The 22,429-nt window shown below is 24.7% G+C and overlaps 1 protein-coding gene across 8 annotated transcripts in view; it reads left to right on the top strand.

Moving 5' to 3' along the window:
• Window positions 1–21,278, top strand: part of LOC122852911 (lachesin-like) — a 129,669-nt gene extending 108,391 nt beyond the window's left edge. For 6 of the 8 annotated variants that reach the window (XM_044153035.1, XM_044153034.1, XM_044153033.1 and 3 more), the window contains 5 exons: window positions 2,232–2,360; window positions 4,658–4,942; window positions 5,438–5,500; window positions 11,013–11,162; window positions 19,188–20,325. In XM_044153035.1, the coding sequence (XP_044008970.1) occupies window positions 2,232–2,360; window positions 4,658–4,942; window positions 5,438–5,500; window positions 11,013–11,162; window positions 19,188–19,297 (737 nt within the window). In that variant the 3' untranslated portion in view covers window positions 19,298–20,325. Of the gene's footprint in view, window positions 1–2,231; window positions 2,361–4,657; window positions 4,943–5,437; window positions 5,501–11,012; window positions 11,163–19,187 lie in introns of all 8 variants that reach the window. The other 2 variants (XM_044153029.1, XM_044153037.1) reach the window with 2 other exon arrangements.
• Window positions 21,279–22,429: the final 1,151 nt, after the last annotated feature.

Raw genomic sequence — 22,429 nt, 5'->3', positions numbered from 1 at the left:
GACGACAGTGATTATGAAGTAAAATAAAATTTAAATGAAAAAAAGTTTGATTAAACTGAATAAAGATAATAAATTTACCAAAGAAAATATATTTTAGATTGAACTAACTATATGGAATGAAAAGGCAGAAAATTTCTAGGAAAAAAAGGGTGATGTGATAGCATTAAAGGAATTGAAAATGAATGAATATAAAAAAATGAAAAATATAATAACGACTTCAGCAACAACTAAAACGTTAAATCCTGATTCAACCGAGAGAAAAAAGTAAATAGAATAAATACAATCGAACTCGACAATTTTGTAATAAATATTTAACATTGACAGTCTAAAATCATAGTACAACAAAATGAATAAAAACAAAGAGTTTAAAAGGTTAGAAGAAAGTGATTCTGGACATGGAGATGACCCATTAGAAGGAACAAGCAAAATGGATGAAAATTAAATAAATTTTAGCTGTCACAATAATCATTGTAACAATAGAGAATGAAATAAATTTGTAGTCACGAATTTCGATATATATTAAAGAAGAAATTAAAATTCCCCCCGCAGGGAAGGCACAGTTGCTTCAGCAACTGTATGATCATTTTTTTTTTTTATGTACGGTTTGTATAAATTTATTTTTTTTGTCACACTCACGGATGTGTGAGCAATTGTACGCTTAGTTGGACGTGTAAGCGTTAAATTTAAAGTAAAAAATAAATATGTAATATGAGCTGTGAAAGATAGCAGATATTATATCCCGCAAAAGTTTATTTTAAAGTAGCAAAAAAAACAAACAATGAGTAAATTTATAGCTACCATTATTGTTTATAAATATCAAAAATATATTTATTAATTAAAAATACATAAAATATTTAAAAACAATAAAAAATTAGTATTAAAAAACATAAATTCAATAGACCACAGCTCAATGAATCCAAGCCAATCAAATTAATAAAATTAAATATTTTTAAACATTTAATTATCTATGATCTAATGAGCTTTCAATCACAATTTTTTATTAATCAAAATGAATAATATCAATCTCAATTTTGTCATTTAAAATACCATGATGAGTTGTCAGCATTTGGAAAAATAATTTGTGCTTTAATCAATTAATATAATATTTAAAAAAAATTATAAATAGTTATGAAAATAAATAAAAAGATCAATTTAACATTTAGTAGATTATTATTGAGTTATATACTGTCCATTAGCGAAATTCACACGCCCAGTCGATACAGAGTCCAAGCTCTCTTTTGTGGGCTTGCAATTAATAAATATATACATACACGAGAGCAATTAGTTCAACCAATGTCAAAAGAAATTGAATTAACTTAATTAATCAATAAATTAAGTATTCTTAATTTAAAAAATGTAATTTAATTATATTTTATATGATTAATTTTTTTTTAAAAATCATTTTAAAAATTAATTAAAATAAAAAATTGTTTGCTAACATGTAAACTCGACAAGTTTAGTCTTGATTGAAAATGAATAATCATGAAGTTGAAAAAGAAAACGTCGACAATGTATCATCTAGGGATTTCTTTCATTTGCACAATCGAATTGGTGATGAAAGAAGTTGATGGAGTGAGGTAGTAAAACAAAAAAAATAAAGAAAAAAAAAAACGACAAAAGAAATGAAGGGTGGATGGTTAGAAGAGAATGAACATTGAGTTAATGTTTACACAAGACAAACTCACAGTTTTCAAAGTGTGCTCATAAGTAGCAAGCCTTAAAGTTTTCAATTACAATACCTCTCTTGGGCCTTGATTCTGCTGAGCTTTTTATATATATATACAGTCAAGTGTGGGACTTGATCCTTTTCTATTATATATATATTTTGTCCAACTCTGTCTATCACATTAACTTCATCTTTTTCATTCGTCTTCAACACCACGAGAGAATCGCTTTAAACAGTTGCTTTTAGTCCCCATGCGACCACTGCATAGAACTTCCATCGTAAATTGCCGCTTGAAGTTGATGAAACGAGGCACAAGTGCGATTTATTATATGAAAAACTTTTGCTCTTAATGTAAGGTGAATGGATAGTTTAAAATCTAGACATAAAAAAGTGAGTTAAAAGAAAATAAATAAGACAATTCGTTACACATTGTAATCATTAAGAAATGCTTAAGATTTGCATCATCGAATTTTAAACGTACATTCATTTGTCAAATAAGATCAATAAATTGTTAATCAAGTTATTAGCTAAATTTAATTATCACAATATTTTTTATTTATTTCAGTTGAAAAATATCTTGGTGAACAGCTTAACTTAACAAAAATTACAAGAACTGAAATGGGAGCATATCTTTGCATCGCAACAAATGGAATACCACCAACTGTCAGCAAAAGAATAACAGTCGATGTTGAATGTAAGTATTAAAAATATAAATTAATATAAAAATTCAAAATTATATATTGTTTTTTATTTTTTTAAACTTAATTTTCATTCATGAATTTATTATTTGCCATTTATCTATATTGAATATTTCATAAATAGAGAATTACAATAGTGTATAGAAAAAAAAAAAAAATTCAACTAATCTTGGTGCTAAAAATAAATTCATATGTAGCTTGCATACCATTGGGAATTTATTCCAACGTATTCCAGGGCAAATTGTTGAAATTTCATTTGTTGTTTTGACTGTTGTGGTTGTGAGATCGGCCGGCCAAATATCTCTTGGGAAATACAAAAAGTCGGCACGAGGCAAACTTTATCCCTTCTTTTTTTTATTTTCCATCTCTACTTTCCCCAATGGTATAAAGTCATTTTTTTATTTTTATTTTATGCATTTCATTCGTTTACGTCAGGCCCAGAATTTTATCATCTTGTGTTTACTTGAATTCTATTAAAATAAAATAAAAAAAAATTAAATTAAATAAAAAAAACAATTCAAGATTTAGGTGAAACCAAAAACCAACTGAATCTTGTATTTTTTTAAGCAACATAAATTTCATTCGACCATCTACTACCATCTATGTCACTTACTTTATCCTTTTGTTGTTTTTACCTTTCAATTCTTGAACACTTGCTCTATATACGATATGTACATACGCCTCACAAACAATGCACGTGTGTCACTTGAATATTTAGATGACCCAGGTAAATATTTTATGCAAAACAAACAAAAAAAAAAAAATACTACTGGATTTTTTATGACACAGAGTAGAGTGAGGATATTCAAGCTTATTGCCACTAAGATCTTTCAGCTGTAAAAAGATAAAAAAATTTATTTTTTTTTCCTGAAATAAAAATAATAATAATAAATTTAAATGACAGTATTTTTTTTAGAAAATATAACTGATCGATAAAACACACTATAATTAAAATTTTATATTTAAAAAAATAATACTTTGAAAAATTCATTTAAATATTTTTTAATTTTTTAATTTACAATTAAAATTTTTGATAATTCAATTAACTAATTTAAGATAAATATTTGTTTGATTAATATCAACAAAATTGAAATCCTAAAATTCCAGAATAGATTTGAAATACACAAAGAGAAATTGGTATTACGTAATTGTTAAGAGTTTGAAACAATTTGAAGCTTAGTTGTGTGGTATACGAGGTAGGATTATGCCAAGCACGCCTCCATACTCACTAGCTATATATATCGAACATGATATATACAATATATTTGAGTTTATATATATATATATATGTATGCTATATATTCAATGGCATGTAGCACCCTTTTCCTCCCTTATCATTGTATGCATCATACCATTAGCCACAGATCCAATGGATTCTCACCGTTACTGACCCCTAATTAACGCGCATATTTCCTCCCCTAGCCCTCCTATCTCTGAAACTCAACCAAGAATTCACTCAATCAACCTAAATTTTGATCATATTATTATCAAAGTAAATAATGTCTAATAACACAATATTAAATATCTAAATTAACTTGAATTTTTATTTCAAAAAATATTATAATCCATTTTTTTTTTTTTCAATTTAATTTAACTTTAAAATAATTATTATTAATTAATGCATATATTTGGCTTCTTTAAATTATTGAATAATGAAAATATATAGGTATTCATTTCGATTGAGTTGTAAATTAATTTGTTGTAACATATGTCGACATAGTGAAACCACACTCAAAAGCCTGAATTAACATCAGCTTGTTGTACATAATTTAATAATACGTCAAGTTTATTATTTTAGAGATAATTTTGTAAATGTAACATATGCACTTTAACATATGCATTGTTTCTCAAAACCAAAATAATATTATATTACATGTAGATTATTACAAAAAGTTATTATACATTTCGTTTGTAATATTGTTCATTAATCCGAACAAGAATGGATTATAAAGTTGGCTAATTACTAAGGATTCAAGATGGCATATATATCCTCATTGTAAAAAGATAATACTTTTAACTTTGTTGAAAAAATTTTTTATTTCATTTATTATTTATATATGTACCTAGATAGAATACTTTTTTAAGAAATAAATAATAAATAAAAGTAAATGACACTGATAGAATTTTTTTTCGATACATTTTACATGAAATTTTTTGTCATTTGATATTCATACTTTCACAACATGAAAACTACATTATAAATTTAATGGATAAATTAATTTTTAATGTTAATCGATTTATTTATAATATGTATCTATAAATTTTATGCTATTTTTTTATTTTTTGTTGGCAGTTTCACCGACGATATTTGTACCAAATCAATTGATGGGTGCACCAGCTGGTAAAAATGTAACTCTTGAGTGCAATGTTGAAGCACATCCACGTGCAATAAGCTACTGGAATTTTAATAATACAATGGTATTATCAAATGATAAATATACATCAACAATAATGGAAAGTAGCTACAGAACAAATATGCAATTAACTATTAGAAATCTCCAATCAAGTGATTTTGGAAGTTATCGATGTATTAGTAAAAATTCACTTGGTGAAACTGAAGGATCAATTAGGCTATACGGTGAGTTGAAATTTTATTTCTCATATAAATATATGTATTTTTCGTTCTACTATAGTAAAGGTAAAAATTTTATTTTTTATTTTTACGATTGTTGAATAAACTAGTGTTGAATATCTAGTTTCATTATGTGGTGGTGGTTGGTATATTGTTAGAAAGAGTATAAAACTTTAGAGGGATGTATACATGTAGCCAATATTTTTCTATGGGCCATTTGACACGCATCTCGAGTCTCGATTGTCTCATTCTCATGATCGTGCTATCATAACCAACCTTATTGCATCGTTGTAGTGATAACTACACTATTTGCATGGTATACATACTGAAGATGAGCAGTACTTGATATATATTGTATAAAAAAAATCAAATCTTACAGAATATATATTGTATAATAAATACACCACATTTTAACTTTTAAATTCTAAAAACAAAACTACTATTTTTACCTTCAAATAAAATATATATACATATAAATTTATTTATTTTTTTATTTTTCAGAAATGGCACAACCATCAGCTCCACCAACAGCAACAGAAATTAGAAGCAGTGCAAATAAAGAGGGTAAGTTTTATTTTTGTAATATAAATATTATATATTTACCAGCTTGATTAAACTAATTGAAAAATTAAAATAAAAAGTAAAATAATACATTATACATTTATGGAAAAAAAAAAATAATAAATTTGAAAATTTTATATCTTTCTTTTTTGATATACTGAAAAATATATTTATAAATAATTCTTTAATATTATTAAATATAATTTCAATTTATGTCGGTCAAATTTCAGTGGCCATCAACTCTGTACATTTTGCTTTGTCTTTGCTTCAGACCTGGACCATAATATCACGTATAAACATATACATATATATTCAACTCTCGTTGTTGTTGTTGTTGTATCGGCACGTAGTTGGTAAAACCAATCTTAATACGTTGCATTATTAACGTCCATGCAATATCAATACAACAACGAAGGTAGTAAAACAATATGAGAGAGAGAAAGAGAGTGTCACGCCTTACAATTTTGTCTTTCTCTTTATATATTATATATTATATAACCAAAGCTTTCAGGCCATTTTGAAAACCCACCTTCACTTGTGCTCTCGCACACTCAATTTCTATATTTTTCAATTTTTCATACCCTATTTCTCTTATACACCTTATTCTAAAACCTTGAGCTTGCGGCTTTTTGGGTCTCTTGTTATTATCAAACCTCACGAACACAATGAAATTTTATTCATCTGGAAAAGCCCCAAGGGTGTTACACCAAACACTCAATTTACTATACCATAATTAGAATCAATATTATCCTTTTTAAATACAAATATGTTTTTCACTCTATACATATTTTTAAATGAATTTTTTTATTATTAAAAAACATTTATTTTATTCATAAATACGTACATCACGTTTTAACTGTTTTTTTTTTTTCTTTTTTAATTTATTTATTTGATTTTTTTTTATTTAATATAAAATGTATTCCCTGAAAATATAAATGTCAAATATGATTGTAAATTTTTAAAAAGTTTTATTTCGTCAAATGTTGGTATGGAATTTAAAGTTTATTTCAAAATGGTAAATATATATATATTTTTTTTTTATCGATTTAGTATAAAATATATTTGATATTTGGACTTTATTTCTTTAGCTTTTATTTATTTTTTTTTATATGATTATATACTTTTCCAACTTGTGTTTCTAGTGTTCGGATTAGATACGTCTGTATTTGTCGTATCATGTATATTTTTTTTTTTTTTTCTTTTGAATAAAAGGTCGAAACGATATGAACTGAAGATTATTATACGTATATATATGATATAGTTCTTCATTCGAGTCACAGGGAATAATGTTAAGTAGAAAAGAATAGATGGAATAAAGTGAGAATATATATAAGAAATCCAAACAGGAGATAACAAGAAAATGACTCAAAATCGAGATAGATAGAGTAAAAAGATATTTAAGCTGACAGTAACGTTGACAATGAAATGATGCAACGTTACCTTGTCACTTCCGGTTGAATTAACGTCAACAAGATTTTTGTTCGGCTATATATACCCCTTAGAAATATACAGATAATCTACCATTATATATTATTTTTCAAACAAAAAATAAATATCCTATTATACAAAATAGAATTTCAAAATTTTAAAAACCTTTATTATTTTAGTGATGAAAAATTAATTATTATTTTTTTTCTCGTCAATTTTAATTAAATTTAAAACTGACGAGAAATTTAAATATAAAAATTTTATTTATTTTTCTCATATGGAATATAGATTGAATAGAAAGGTTTTTTTTTTTTTCGGTCAAGATATGTCACGTAAAAATATATATATTTTTTTAAAAATAAGAATTATATACTCATAAGCAGGGAGACATAATAATAGAAGATTAAAAAAATTTTATGAGATTGTAAAAATATGCAAAAGACGTGAGACATTGGGGATAAATATTTATCAAAGTTTAGAATTTTTTGAGTGACAATTTAAAAAATAATAAAACAGTTTTTTCAATAATATTCTTGACATGGTTAATTTATTCGGATATTATATGTCAGTATATACGTATTAATATTTATTTTTAACTCTATTGTTGGTTTGAGCTGTTAACCTAATTAAATGCATTTAAAATTCAATTTACTATATAATACAAAAAGAGGTTTAATTTGCTGGTAAATGAAATAGAGTAGGAGCTAGTTGACTTTTGAAAAAAAACCGAAAGAGATTGCATTGTATATAAATGAAAAAAAATAGTGAAAAATAATGAATCCCGAGTAAAAGTGGTCAGAAAAAATAGAAAAAAAATAGAAAATAAAACCGAGAAAGCTTTTGGGAGTACTCTATTATTGTTATCTTACGAAACGAATCAAAAAAAAGTTCAATTTAAAATCGGCCACTCACTGATGGGGTACCTCTTCACATTCACCTTCTTAAAACGTTCAGATAAAAAAAGTCAGCGGGCAAAACTTGCTGCAAGACAAGAGTTGAATACACGCTTTCAAAAATGAACAAAAAAAAATATAAAATAATATATAATACCGCGAAAAAGTGAGAGATGATAATAAGAAAATAAACAAAAATAATAAGACGATAGAGCTTTTTTCAAATGGCATTGTTTTCACCAGCTTTCAATCCACCCTCAACACTATTTTTTATTTTTTATTTTCTATTCATACATAGTAGATGCAGGTAGTATGCTTTTTGATACTTAAAAATAAATGACTATCATATGCGGGTCCAAAATGATAAAATTTCTAAAAAAAAAAATTATATAATTTATTATCATCAAAAACAATCAATCATTATTCTAACAAATTAATCAATTAGAATTTTTTTTTTGTTTATTTTAATTTTAAACAATGAACTTTTAAAATAATAAAATGAAAAAAAAAATAAAAAACAACATTGCACCATGTGATATGTTTGTAAAATCAAGTGACAAGTTATTTTGCAAGTGATATAGGTAAACGTTTGTGCTGACACGAATTGTATACACGTACCTTCTGTCTATATTCGATACACACACACATACACAAACAAACAAACAATGTGTATAATATATTTATATATATCACATACACTATGTGTCAGGTATACAGTGACTGAAAATTATACCATTGGGAGTACAGTGTTTCATAATGAGTCGAGTTATACTCCCACGTGAATGGCTCATCGATCCTTCCTGGGCCTTAATTAATTATCAGGAAAATGATAGCCGACATCATCCAACACACTGTATAACCCTTTCCAAAAACACCCTGTATCATCCTTTCATATATTTCTATATACACATACACATATGAATACTAACATTTACACAAAAAGACAATACTATTTTACCATTTCCCATGATAATATAAATAATAATTTATATTACTATTATACATATATTTCAAAATCACCACAGTTATAAATTATAATTAAAATAAATTTTTTATATACTCAAGAGACACTGCATAGCTTCTACATTCAAAGAATAAATTTTTCTACAATCTCAATGTTTGATAATGACAAAAAAAAAAAGCAAAATTTAATTAAATTAAATTACTATAAAAAAGTATAAATTAATGTTTGAAAAACATTTTTTTAAAAATAAAAAAATAGTAGATGATAGGTGCCAAAGGTTATGAGGATGTCGGTAAAGAGAATAAAAAAAAAAAAAATACAAGAGAATGTATGCATAAGAGACAAGTGAAATACGAGCTAAATGTGATTGTGCATATAGTTTGTATAAAATGTAAAAAAGATCTATGTAATATATATTCACCTGCTCTTTGCATACAAAGACAGGTATCTCATATCAGCAATATATTGTTTAGAGTATAATATAATATTAGAAAGAAAAAAAATAAATAAAATAAAAGAGGTCATGAGAAAAGAAGCTTGGTCCTTAGGTCTCTAGCCTATTTTTCCATACTTTTTTTTTTTTTTTTATGTCCAGAAAGTAATTTCTTCAACTAACAAAACTATCCAACCACACACACACACATATTCATTGTATTTATATATATATATAAAGTGTGTGTGGTTGACATACGCTACTACCTACCCTGATGGTGAAACACAAACTTTCTAGTCATATTTAAACTTTTATTCGAAAACTTTTTAGTAGCCTGCCATCAACAGTGCAGTATCTAGACAGTGGCAAATATATACAGTGTTTATATATATAAGCAATGTGGCTTTACTGTATAGTTGAAAGGGGATGGGAAAAATAGAGAAATGTTATGGAAGGGTTGAATAAGAATCAAGGGCAAAGAAAGGATAGATGGTGAGTGAAATAACTTGTTGTTTGTGACAACAGAATAAAGCTGTATATTGATAATTGGCTTTGATAGTATGAAAGGATAATCAAAAGGGTAAATTTCAAAATTTCATATTATTGCTTTGTTGTATAGTTTAATTAATATTCAACTTATAATGTATATGAATATTGATTCAAATAATATTGAATGATCTTTGAGTTTGTAATTTGAAAGAAAATTAAATTGGCTTAATGAAGTTTTAGTTGAATGATCAGTTCATCAAAGACATTGACTATATAGATTTTTATTGATATAAATAAAAAAATATAAATCTATTGAAATATATTACAAATAAATTTATTTAAATTTTTGTTTATTAATGCTATTTTTAAATTTAGAAAATTGTTTTATAAAGTTAGTTAATTTTGAAAAATTCATGACAGTTTATTTTGCTTATTTTTTGACAGGCAAAGTAGATGAGAAAATAAAAAAAAAAAAATGAATAAATAAGATGAGATAGGCTCTGGCGTCAAACATGAAGTTGAACTGTATGGTCCCGGCTGTGAATACAAAATTATCGTCTTTGAAACTTTCAATCTACCGTGTAAACAGGCCACGTGCCCTCATGGGACTGCTATTTTCCTCTCACTGCTCTTTTTTCTCACTCTAACCCTCTTATCACCTCTTTTTTTTCATTTTATATACATTTTTATCTCTCTTTTTCATATATATATTCCTAATTCTATCTCCATTGTACTTATTTTTTAACTTGACTCAAGTGTGTCAATATATTTTCTACATACTCTGCTTAATCCCAACAGTGTATGCATTTAAACTTTCATGTATAACAATGTCGTTTGGCAAAACATTGTCTTATAAATAAAAAAAAAAAAAAAATGACAAAACTTTTCCATTAAAATTCATCAAATCAGATTTAATTAAAAAAAAAAAAAGCTCAATAATCAAAAAGTACCTTAATTAATTTAATCGGAAATTAGATTAATTTAATATTGAATTATTTATTACAAATGCATAATATAAAAAAAAAATAAAAGAGAAAAAAAATTTAATTAATTTCGTTAGAATTTGTTTTAATAAAAAAAAATTATCAATTTATTAAATTAAAATCTATTGCATGATTGAAGAATCGTGTGCCAATTAATATGCACATAAAACTTTGATAATTAATTAAAAATATTAATTAAAAATTGAAATATAATATACACATACCAAAAGACTGATCATGGTGTGGAATAGTAACGGTGCATGATAAATAACAAGTGGGTATCCTGGAAGCTGGTTAGATGAGGTATCCTAATCTTAATTTTCAGGTAGGCAGTATAGTACACCATCACCACCAAAAAGACACACAACAGTATGGCCAGCTGCATACAACCCTTATCCAAAAAGGACAGAGAGACCACCATCAAGCCAAAAGGACATTGATAGACAAGAAAGAAAACATCAGGGTCAGAGCTCAGGTGAGGATAACACTCAACCATCAAAATTCAACATCTATATTAACAAATATTAATTAAACATTTCTTTTTTTATTTTATTTTTTTGTTTTCATCAACATTTTATTATATAAATAAAAATATCTAATATGAGAAACAAAAAAAAAAAAAAAAATCACTACGTTTTATGACATGGTACCTATGGAAACATATCCTTGTGATCCAGGTAATATAAACATTATCTAGCTTGACAACCCAACCAAGTCCAGCTTTAAATCCACAAGAGTATAAAAAATAAAATAAAAATAACGTAAAGTCGTTGCGCTACACTATTCTGCACCATGCACCATGTCGTTGTTTATTTTTATTATTTTTTTCCCTTGTTTTTTTTTTTATATTCCTTTATTATTTTTTTTTTTTTTGTTATTTATACATTGTATACATTTTTTTTTTTTTTTTATTCACATAAGCATCGTCGTGTTGTCGACGATTTCATACGAAATAGGTATTTAATATTTTTCGTTGCATTTTTCAAACATCCAATGTATATTAAATTGTTCACCATGTAAAGTGTCCCAGAGTGAGTTTAAACTTGGGTTATATTATCTTGGATAATATTGCATTTTAAAAAGAGGTGAGAAACTCAGAGTATACACATTTAAATTTTTTACTGAGTAAATGGTTACTGGAAAAAGTGATCAAGTATAATATTTTTATATTAAAATTGAACATTTGAATGATAGAAAAAAAAAAAAAATTAGTTGTTGCAATTTAAAAATTTAAATATGGGTTTAATAAAGGAATATTTCTTGTGAAAAAATTAATAATTAATAATGATAATTTGATATAAAATTTAAACATCAAAAATAATATCAAATTGGTTGATATTTTTCACTGTTGTTTGTAAAATATTATTGTTAAACGTGGTAAATCATTGAGACAATCAAGTATGCAATGCTCTGACATTTTATTTGTCTTTATATTTAACTGTACAATTTTCCAGGCTATGAATCTTGTTACATTAAAATTGCAACTCGAAAAACGTCAACAATAAAACCGGTAATATCTCACTCTGTGTCTCTCATCTTTTTTTTTTTAAGTTTTTTTTTTTTGTTTCTCATGGATAGTTGGTTGTTGGTTTGAGATATTTATTTGCAAGGGTGAAGAATAATTTTCCTAAATTTGAGGTTGAAAAGCTGGCTTGTATTTTTCACCACTGAATATATAATCTAATAAAATAATCATATACGAATGGCAAAAGTAAAACAAAAAAAAAAAAAGAATTTTTCTTTAGCTTTTTTCTTACGAAGAATATGTGATGATTTAAAAAATATTTGTACTCTTTTAACCGAAGATATTAAAAATTATTTTTCAAGTTGATAAATAATAACAATGTTGGTTTACAAATATTAAATATTATTTACATATTTTAAAAAATATTTTACAAAATTGATTAGTTGAGAGAAGAAGAAGCATATCTACAAGAAATTTTTAAGACTAAAAATTCTTAAAGAAAATTTGTATAGTCCTGGGATTCATGACCCGAAGGAAACTTGTATTATAAAAGTTTTTGAAAAGATCCGCAGTAGATAATACCCTTAGGGCTTGAAACATGCTGCATCAATAATAGCCATGTACACCGCATACTTTGGATACTCTATAAAAAAAAAGTACAAACAAACAAAAATAAAAAATAAAAATTCAAGTATATATAAGAAAAATAAACAAATCAAAAATGAAAAAATAAAGACAATATAAATAATAAAAAAATATACGCAACTAAAATATTTAAATAAATAATAAATTCAAATATTGTGATATTCAAATGAGTGATATGGATTTTAGTTAATGCTAGAATAAAATACAAGAACATTAATTCTTAGGCATTATAAATCAAAATCGAAATAGCAAATCTGCATATTCAACCGGGTCTTCGAGAGAGCGTAAAGCTTCACTCGGTTACAATTTGATAACACATGGAATTTGCACACTGCCTACTTCCAAGTGCTTTCATCCATGACAAAATTTTGTATTAAAACCAATGCAATATATATGATACTTCTCATTTCATGTATACACACATAGAATTAAATCTCTTTCTCTTACTCACTGACTTATTCATTCATTCATTCATTCATTTATTCTCTCCCTCTCTCACATTTTATAGGAAATTAAGTTTAAACAACACACGTTCAATTTACCTTGTCGTGGAACTTTGAGACTCGTTCATGTTAATATTAACTCAATGCTCCATACTTCTACATGTAACATATTGCCATCGGGCATTATTATACACTACATGTACGAGTTATTTTATTTAACCATTATTACACACAACTATTTTTCAATTAAATTACCAATAATAATCTTCTTTTTTGTATGGTTTAAAAAGAAAAAAAAAATAATTAAAAATTATAATTTAAACATAATATTATTACTAATTTATAATTGATTTTTTTTTTCTTTTTTAAGTCAATTATTTATTATTCAAAATATACAATATATATATAAAAAAATTTCATTATTATTTATAATATATTCATGCAATTACTTTGGTTGCTTTGATAATGATTATAATATTATTTTACAAAAGCAAAATGATGATATAAAGTAAAATTACCAAGTCAAAATATTTTTAAATAATTAAAATATTTAAAAAATGAATATTGTAATTGGTAAATTAATTGAGAAAAATAGAAAATTTAAATTATACTACATAGTGTCAATTTTGAGGAAATATTTAATGTGAATGTTGGTGGATGATATGGGTGGCTAAAGATAAATGGTCAAAAGGGATGATCCAGACAAAGAAGAAACGATGCAAACTCATAACCATCACACACATTACAAGTGGGGAATTGCAATTGGGTTGTGGTAAACATATATACACATAGTGCAGTTGTTGGACTACGTGAAAATACAACGTTATACCATTTCTCTGTGGCCGTTTTCCCGTGTGAGCACAAAACTGCGGGCGTGGCATTCAAGTTACGAGAATGCAAAGCACGTAACTCAGTCCTTCTTAACCACACATAGAAATATTTTCCTCTTTGGCCTTACTTTTTCTACATATATATTTTATATTGGAAAGAAAAAAAATAAAAAAAAAAAAAAGCTTTGAGGCCTCAAGATAGTGAGAGGATTTTACCTTTTTATTTTGAAAAAAAGTATATATGAATAAATAATAGGCCGAGAATGCTTTTTACCAACCAAGTCACCAAGAATGCCCAGAAACCACTAAGAAAAGCTCATCCGCTCCAAGCTTCTTTTAAATCAACTGGTCTTGTACCAAGCAAGCTTATAAAATTTATTATTAACGTAAATTCAAAAAAATTTAATAAACTTTAAATAAATAAATAATAAATTTAATAAATAGTTAAATTTTTTTTTTTTTGTATTAATATAAATTTTATATAAAACTTTTATTATAAATAAATGAATTAGAGAAGTAAAATATTGTATTAATGAAAACATTGTTTAAAACAAGATATATTTATCACCTTTTCTGACCTTTACATTCAGCCTTTTAATGGCTGACCAGTTCGTTACCTCACCTCATTTGTGTTCATGTGTGTGTGCATGTATATATGTAGACAAGAAAAAGTGTAACATTAACAATACAGTGAGCTTGTTTCCACAAACTGCATTTTCTCTCCTTCATTAATGCTCATCTTTGTTGTATTTACTATTTCTCTTTCTCTTTCTCTATACAATTTCAAACACCAAATGTTCATAGTATGTATACTAGTTATACTATTTTTAACAATTAAATTTATAACTTTGCTCATAAGCCATTTGATTCGAAAGATATATAAATTTCATTTAAAATAATAATATTTCTTATATATTTTATTCAATTTTTAATATCTCTAAAAATAAAACAAGCTTGTTAATTATGTAAATAAAAAAAAAAAATTACAAAAGATATTTTTTGCAAAGCTTTATTATATTTTCAAGTATTTTAAAATCATTTTTTTAATAAAATATATAGCGTTTTTATTTTGTCGATTTATTTTTATCTAAAATACAAATTTACCTTTTTTTTTTCCAAACAAATGATATGAAAATAAATTTTCAATTTTTAAAGGTGAAGAAAATACTGATATAAAATATCCTGTATTCGTCAATAAAACAAAAAATAAAAAACTCAGACAAAGACAATTTGTCTCTGACTTTGTACATGTATCACATATTCACTATGGAATCCATACAATATATCTCTGTCAACTTTTAAAATGCAGAAAAGCCATCTGCGATCGTTGACGTTCAAAAATTCATGCTAAGAACTGTGAACGAGAGTAAAAAAGTGCTGGAAAATTGTTTTTTCATGTTGAAGAGAAAAACAAAACAATGAAATTTTAATAAATAAATTCATTGATAATAAATAATGATATAAAAAAAGCAAAATTACATTCCATCTAATCATCAAAAGAATTCCGTATTATTTATAATATTCATAATTTTTAAATATTTTTGCTGTTGAATTTAAACATCGAAAAGAAGAGCTTTCGGTAGCACAGTTAGTGGACAAGCTTATTACTAAGACCAAGAGACTGGACTACCACCTAGTTACATATGCAATTATGTAATAATAAATGAAAATTTCAAAAACTCGTTGAGACTTTCAAGTATATGCAAAGTAGCGATAGAATGAATCATATATAACACTAAAAACTTTTTGAATTATTTGTGCTTTCTGACGCTATTTTCTTTTTATTATTTTTATTTTAAAATTTTTTTTTACTTTTCTTAATATAAAACATTTATTATCTTTTATTATTTTTGCTACTATATACCTTATCTTTCTTCATGATAATGGTGTGGAATCATTTTTTAAATATATATACATATTTTTATCTTCAACGATAGAATGTATATTTTCAAATAAAATATATTCCTTTTGCGTATATACATAAATTTATCTTTTAAATTTTCATATAAATTATTTTTTTATATTATTTTTATTTTGTAAAAGGTGTAAGTAACACACTAAAGTTGTAAATGATAGGTATATATATAAAATAAAAGTAAGTTAAGTTTGTAAAGAGAAATAATTCTTGTTCATAAAGTTCACGTTGATGTTGATAAATCCAGAAGACCGATGATCCAACAGACACTGTGTCACTTTGTTTAATACTCGTTGTTTTATAACTTTGAGAATATAACACACGCAAGATCTTTACTATTATATATACAATAAACTTTGAGTGTGTGTGTTGTAACGATTCGTTGCAGTTGTCCGGTGATCACGTTAATGCACCAACTTCCGGCTGGTAACCTGTCTCAAAGATCACTACCACTACCACTTCAAAGACAACCTATTTCTCTTATCCACTTTACTCTCTTTGTGACATATATGTACTCTAGTGCTTTTTGACATCCGTTTTAAAGTCAACAATAAATTGGGTTAACTATATTTTTAAATTTTAAAAGTAATTTTTTTTATATACAAACATTTAGTTTAAAAATAATTTAATTTATCTATATTTTCATGTTGATTGTATGAAAAAATAAACAAAATCTTTTATTTAAAAAAATTGCTAATAAAATCTATTCACTTGAAAAACAAATTAATAATTTCATCAAATTGTTTCATAAGTAGATTTCGAAATGATCAAATAGTTTCTAATTAGTATTTAATATAATTATATAAATTTATAGTATATATACAAAGTTTGGAACAGTAGTATTTGTTATGATTAAATAAAGTTTTTGAAACTGGTCATCATGTACAATTTCCCTAGCTAAAATATTATTATCAAATGAGGTGATAGTGAATTGTGGCAATAAGGCCTCTTGAGTAAAATTTCTAACAATGGCATTATTCAAGTAAGTCGTTGGTGGTTATGAAAAGCTTCTTGGTGAAATGAAATTTTCTATCTCACTCGTTTGTGATACACTTATGTATATAATACACGTAACTATCTTAAGTATCTTTTCTCTGCATCGTTGAGCATGCATCAGGTAGTAGCTAACTATAGATATATATGTATAGTTGGACTATCGATTCTTGTATCTTCTTGCTTATAACATTTTACTTTATTCCATCGTACATAAAGCACTATGCATTTTAATGTCATAAATTGCAATACGTTAAATTCTACATGTTAATGTTTAGCATGTAAAATACCACTTTAGAAAACGTAGATTTTATGATGCTGAAAGTTCGTCCAAGCACTTGTCTTTATTTACAAACTTTTAGGCATTTTTAAATGTTGACATTATTCATTTATTCATTTATGATATGTACATACATTTAAAATTTTATTTTGCTAATTAGTAGAAAATATATGTGAAAAGCTCAAAAATATATATTACATCTTTAGAAGTTGTGTTAAAAAAATTGTCAAAATGTGTTTTCTCATTTGGAGAAAAAAATGAAATTTTATATTATATAAAATAAAAAATAAAATAATATAAATATATATGAAAAAATAAATAAAAATATTATATATAAGTTAGATGAAAGTCTTAATTAAATGAGAAGCACTGAATAATAAAAATGTATATGACACTGTGAGTATCAGATATACAAGTGATGAGTCATGAGAGTCGAGTAAAGGACACTTGTCGAATATCTTAGCAGTAGAGACACTGTCGAAGTAAATAAAATAAAAACGAAGAAGAAGATAAAAAGCATATAAGAAAATAAATAAAAAACGAAGAAAAGAAATATATAAAAAATAAAAGAATAAAATAAAAAATGAAAGTTAATAGATGATGAAAAATGTAAATACAGTATAAGATAAATAAACGATGAAATGAGATATACAAGAAGTGTACGTTAAGCGTAAAGTTATAACAGCTGGTAGAATAATCAATTATTTATATATTTATTTTTAATTTTTATTTTGATATATTTATAATTATTTTATTATTTAATATTATTTATATATTTATTTTTAATTTTTATTTTTGAGTCATAGTATTAAAAGATTATTAAAGAATTATTTACTGAAAAGAAGCACAATTATGATGTGATAATTCACGCTTCGACCTCTTAAAATCTCATAATTTTTACGAATATTAATATCACCGTCTTAGTATATATATAAAATAGCACTCATCGAGCCACAAAACTGTTTCTCTTTATATATACTTATCTTTCAAAATTTTATCATTTCACTATAAATTTACATTTCTCTTTTTATAAAATTGCCACAAGCAATTTACAACCAGTACAGCTATTATCTAAGAGTTCATTCAAAGTATTGTCATTTATTTTCATTATTTTACTTTTGTTAATATTTTTTTTTTTATGCATATATTAAACTAACCGATAAAAAAAATATATTAAAAAAAAATTCATAAAACTTGTGCTTTATATAAAGATAAAAAAAAAAGTTAAAAACTATCGATTAACAATTATGATAAGAAAAATAAATAAAACCACAAAATAATTGGTCAAATGATACCCTTGAGAATTTAAAGGCATACGGGGTGAGTTTTTTTTTTTTTTTAATAGTATATAAAAACTGTAAAGTTATCGTACTAAGTACACAGTCTAATCGATAATTGATCTTAGTATTGGTAAAGAAATAAAATTGTTAAAAAGAATGATTGCACCAGTACTGTATCTGAGATATATATGTGAGTGTAAAAGTATTGCCAATGATCATTGACTCGTGGGGGGGCAAAAGGGGGGGTATCAAAACTAGTCCTTTTCCATTTCTAAGATGCTATGTGTGTGTATACTTGAAAAGCACTCATGGGACTTCTAGCCTGAACTTTGGTAACAGCCAATCCTCTCTTTTCCCCTACTATTTTCAAGACATCTTCTTCTTCTTCTTCTTCTTCGTCTTTTTCTTTTGCTCTATTTTCATCTTTCTCTTTTTTTGCAAGCAAGCCAAGTCTTCATGTCCCACTGGTGCCCTGACTCTGTATTTTTTTTTTTATTTCTTTTAAACTCCATCATGGCTTCTCCAGCTCCATTCCACTCCCAGTACATTCACAATTCTACATATGTACTTGAAAATACATAATACATAATGTGTAAAACAAAAAAAAAAAAAATCAACTAACACGAAAAATGCATTATTTGTGTTTCAGGAAGCGCCTATATTATCAGATGGAGTGCACCGCAACTGATGGTTGTTGCAATACAATATATATTAACTGGTCCTTATATGCCACCTTATGTACCACAATATGCCAATTAAGGATAATCAATCACTAGACATTATTCAAATGGATTTATCATCTTATATATATATCAAATTAATTTTAAATAACATGGGATTTAAATGCACATCTATCAGTGTATCATCAATGACAGATGAAATTTAATTAATGATTTTTCTTGTTTAAATTAATCATTAATAAAAAAATAAAAATATCAGTGATAAAAATTATTTAAATAACTAAATGAATTATTGTGGACAAATGGAATTATCATTGGAATTGAATTTAACATATTTGAAATATATCATCAAGATAATAATCACTAATAATTGTATTAATAATTTACAAATTACAATCATAATTAGGACTATTAATTTATTAAAATTATCATTATACTAGCAAAGTCAGTTGAAATATAATCTCGTGATTTAAGACCAAGTAATATATTATTAATTTTCATTTGTTATTTTTATTTTCAATTAATATTTTATATCTTGGTGACAAAAAAAAAAATGATAATGAATAATTTATTTTATTCTTTAAGTAGAAAAAAATTAATAATAATAATTGGTACAGTAAATTTGTTGAAAGATTTTAATGATAAATTTATTATTGATTTTTTTCGTTACTTTTTTGGCGGTGATTATCAGTGTGTAGATGAATTTTTGAAAAATCATTGAAGGGTCAAAAGAGGGTTATAAAGAGAATGGGATTATGTTAAGCGATGCATGAGCTACAGTCCATGTTAAGCCAAGCGTAACAGAGATACTGCAAGCGTTGATATTTAATACATATATATGGTTTATGGTGGCAAACCACCACACTGACGACTATCACATAATGATCATAATAATGCAATGCATTTTAACATTACATATACTTGTGAGTATAAAGGGAATTGGTTCATACATTGCAACACCTATATTACTATTAATAAGCATAAAATAATTTGCAATGGGTGTGACACATGATTGTGGTATTAACATCAATGATATTTCAACATGTACAAATTTACAACATAAATTTACAATTAATCAAAGCCACATTAACATCCAAAAAAAAATGACTATATTTAATTTTAATTATTTTCGTTATTTTATTTATTTTTAAATTCTATTTCTATTAAAAGTGATATTATTTTTATTGTTTTTTGTTTTTTAAATAGTAATATAAGGCAGGAGTTATAAATATATGTAAATTATTTAATGAAATTAAAAAAAAAAATCTAGTCAAATTTATCAATTGATTTATAAAAATATTATTATATCAAATTTTTAAATTAATTTCTTAATATAACTGTCGATTGTTTTTTATTTTTATATAAAATAGAGCTTTTTTATAATAATGACAGGCCTAAGCTGAGTGACTTTTCTATGTTTATAGCTCAGAATAATTTATTGTTTATTTATATATTTTATAAATCAATTTTTATAAAGTTAATTCGTTTTTTTTTTTTTTTTATGTTTTTATTTTTGGAATTTGGGGATTAAAATAGAGTATTATTTTATATTCTGTATATTATATTTGAGATATCGATTATTTAAATATTTATTCCTATATATGAGCATCCATTATTGTTTTTTTAAACTAACAGTTTTTTTTTTTTTTTGTGATAGTTCTACCATGAGCTTTGCAAAAATAGACAAAGTGATCCTTGAAAATACCGATTTATCTCGGCAAAAAATACTCGTTTTTTTTTTAGTTACTATTATATTTTTTAGAGATTATTTTAATCTGTCAGTGACACTTATCAAGCCCATGTATGATACTTTATTTGGTTTTAAAAATACAACTTTGAAGAGTAAAAAAAAAAATTACGTATGTAAATAAAATTGAAAAAAAAAAATATTTGAACTGTGTTGTTGTAAATGATGTGACGTTAGAATTTGTTGCATGAAAAATATTGAATTAACAAGATGTTAAAGTATATAAAATGAAAAAATAAAAAAATAATAATAACGAGCTAATGAGACAAAATAAGCAATGAAAATAACTAAAAATAAAGAGAAAAAAAAAACTTTATTATTTAACATATCTATAAAAAGAAAAAAAAAAATTTAATTATTGTGAAATTTTTAAATAAATAAATAAAAATAACTGAGATAACAAGTTGAAAGTATTAATTGCTTACTTTTAAATTTATCATTATTATAATCTTTTCATAACGAATTGAATTAGAAAAAATAAAAGAATTTATTATATATAATAAATTAATCAAAAAAAAAAAAAAATTTTCAATGCTCAATGTATGAGTTTTTAAAAAAAATTTGCATACTTCAATGTTTCGAATAAAAAAAAAACAAATTTACGAGAAAAATAAAAAAAGTATACCTATATATAAAAAATAAAATAAAAAACAGGGAAACTATTGGAAAATATTGAATGGTAAATTGAAATTAATAAAAAATACAAAATGTAAATAGCTCAATGTATAAACTTTGTTTGAGTTACATGTATAAACATTATTACTATATGTTATTTACTAAAATTGAATAGAGTCAATGCCTAAGTATACCCAGCAGCTGGTCATTAGTGTGGCTAGTTGAATAATAAATACAAAATTGAATAAAAAAATATATAAATATAAATACATAAAATTCTCAAGTGTTAATAATGACTCAATCATTAAACTCAATCAAACAGAGAACAAAAAAAAAAAAATTCAATTCTTTTTTAAAAATAAAACTCCATCTTTTAATTACAAAAAAAAACAAAAGAAAAATTTAAAAAAATTATATTTTCAAGTTAAATTGTATTATTTATTTCTTATATAAAAAAAAAAAAAATTTTTAATATTTAATGCCGTATATAAACGTGTAGATATACTTATTAAAAAAAAACATAAGATCTTATATTTTTAAAATATTCATAATAAAAATAAGCCCCATAAAATCACCATAATAAAAATAAAATAAATAGTTATAAAAAATAAATTCATTGATAATGTAAATAACGAAAAATTGAAAAAAAAAAAATTAAATTAATAAAATCGATGTGACAAGTGCCAAATATATTTATTCGCCTATTAAAAAAAATTAACTTGTGCTTTTGAAAAAGAAAAAAAAATAAATTAAAAATTAAAACACAGTTAATTGTGAATAATAATTGTCATCAACTAGAAAATAATTATCACTCGCATCGACCAAGAGTGGCTGATATTAAATTTAGAT

The sequence above is a fragment of the Aphidius gifuensis genome, linkage group LG3, assembly GCF_014905175.1.
Source record: "Aphidius gifuensis isolate YNYX2018 linkage group LG3, ASM1490517v1, whole genome shotgun sequence".
NCBI lineage: Eukaryota > Metazoa > Arthropoda > Insecta > Hymenoptera > Braconidae > Aphidius > Aphidius gifuensis.
Note: the sequence above shows the minus strand (reverse complement) of the source record. Positions and strands in the feature narration are given on the sequence as shown.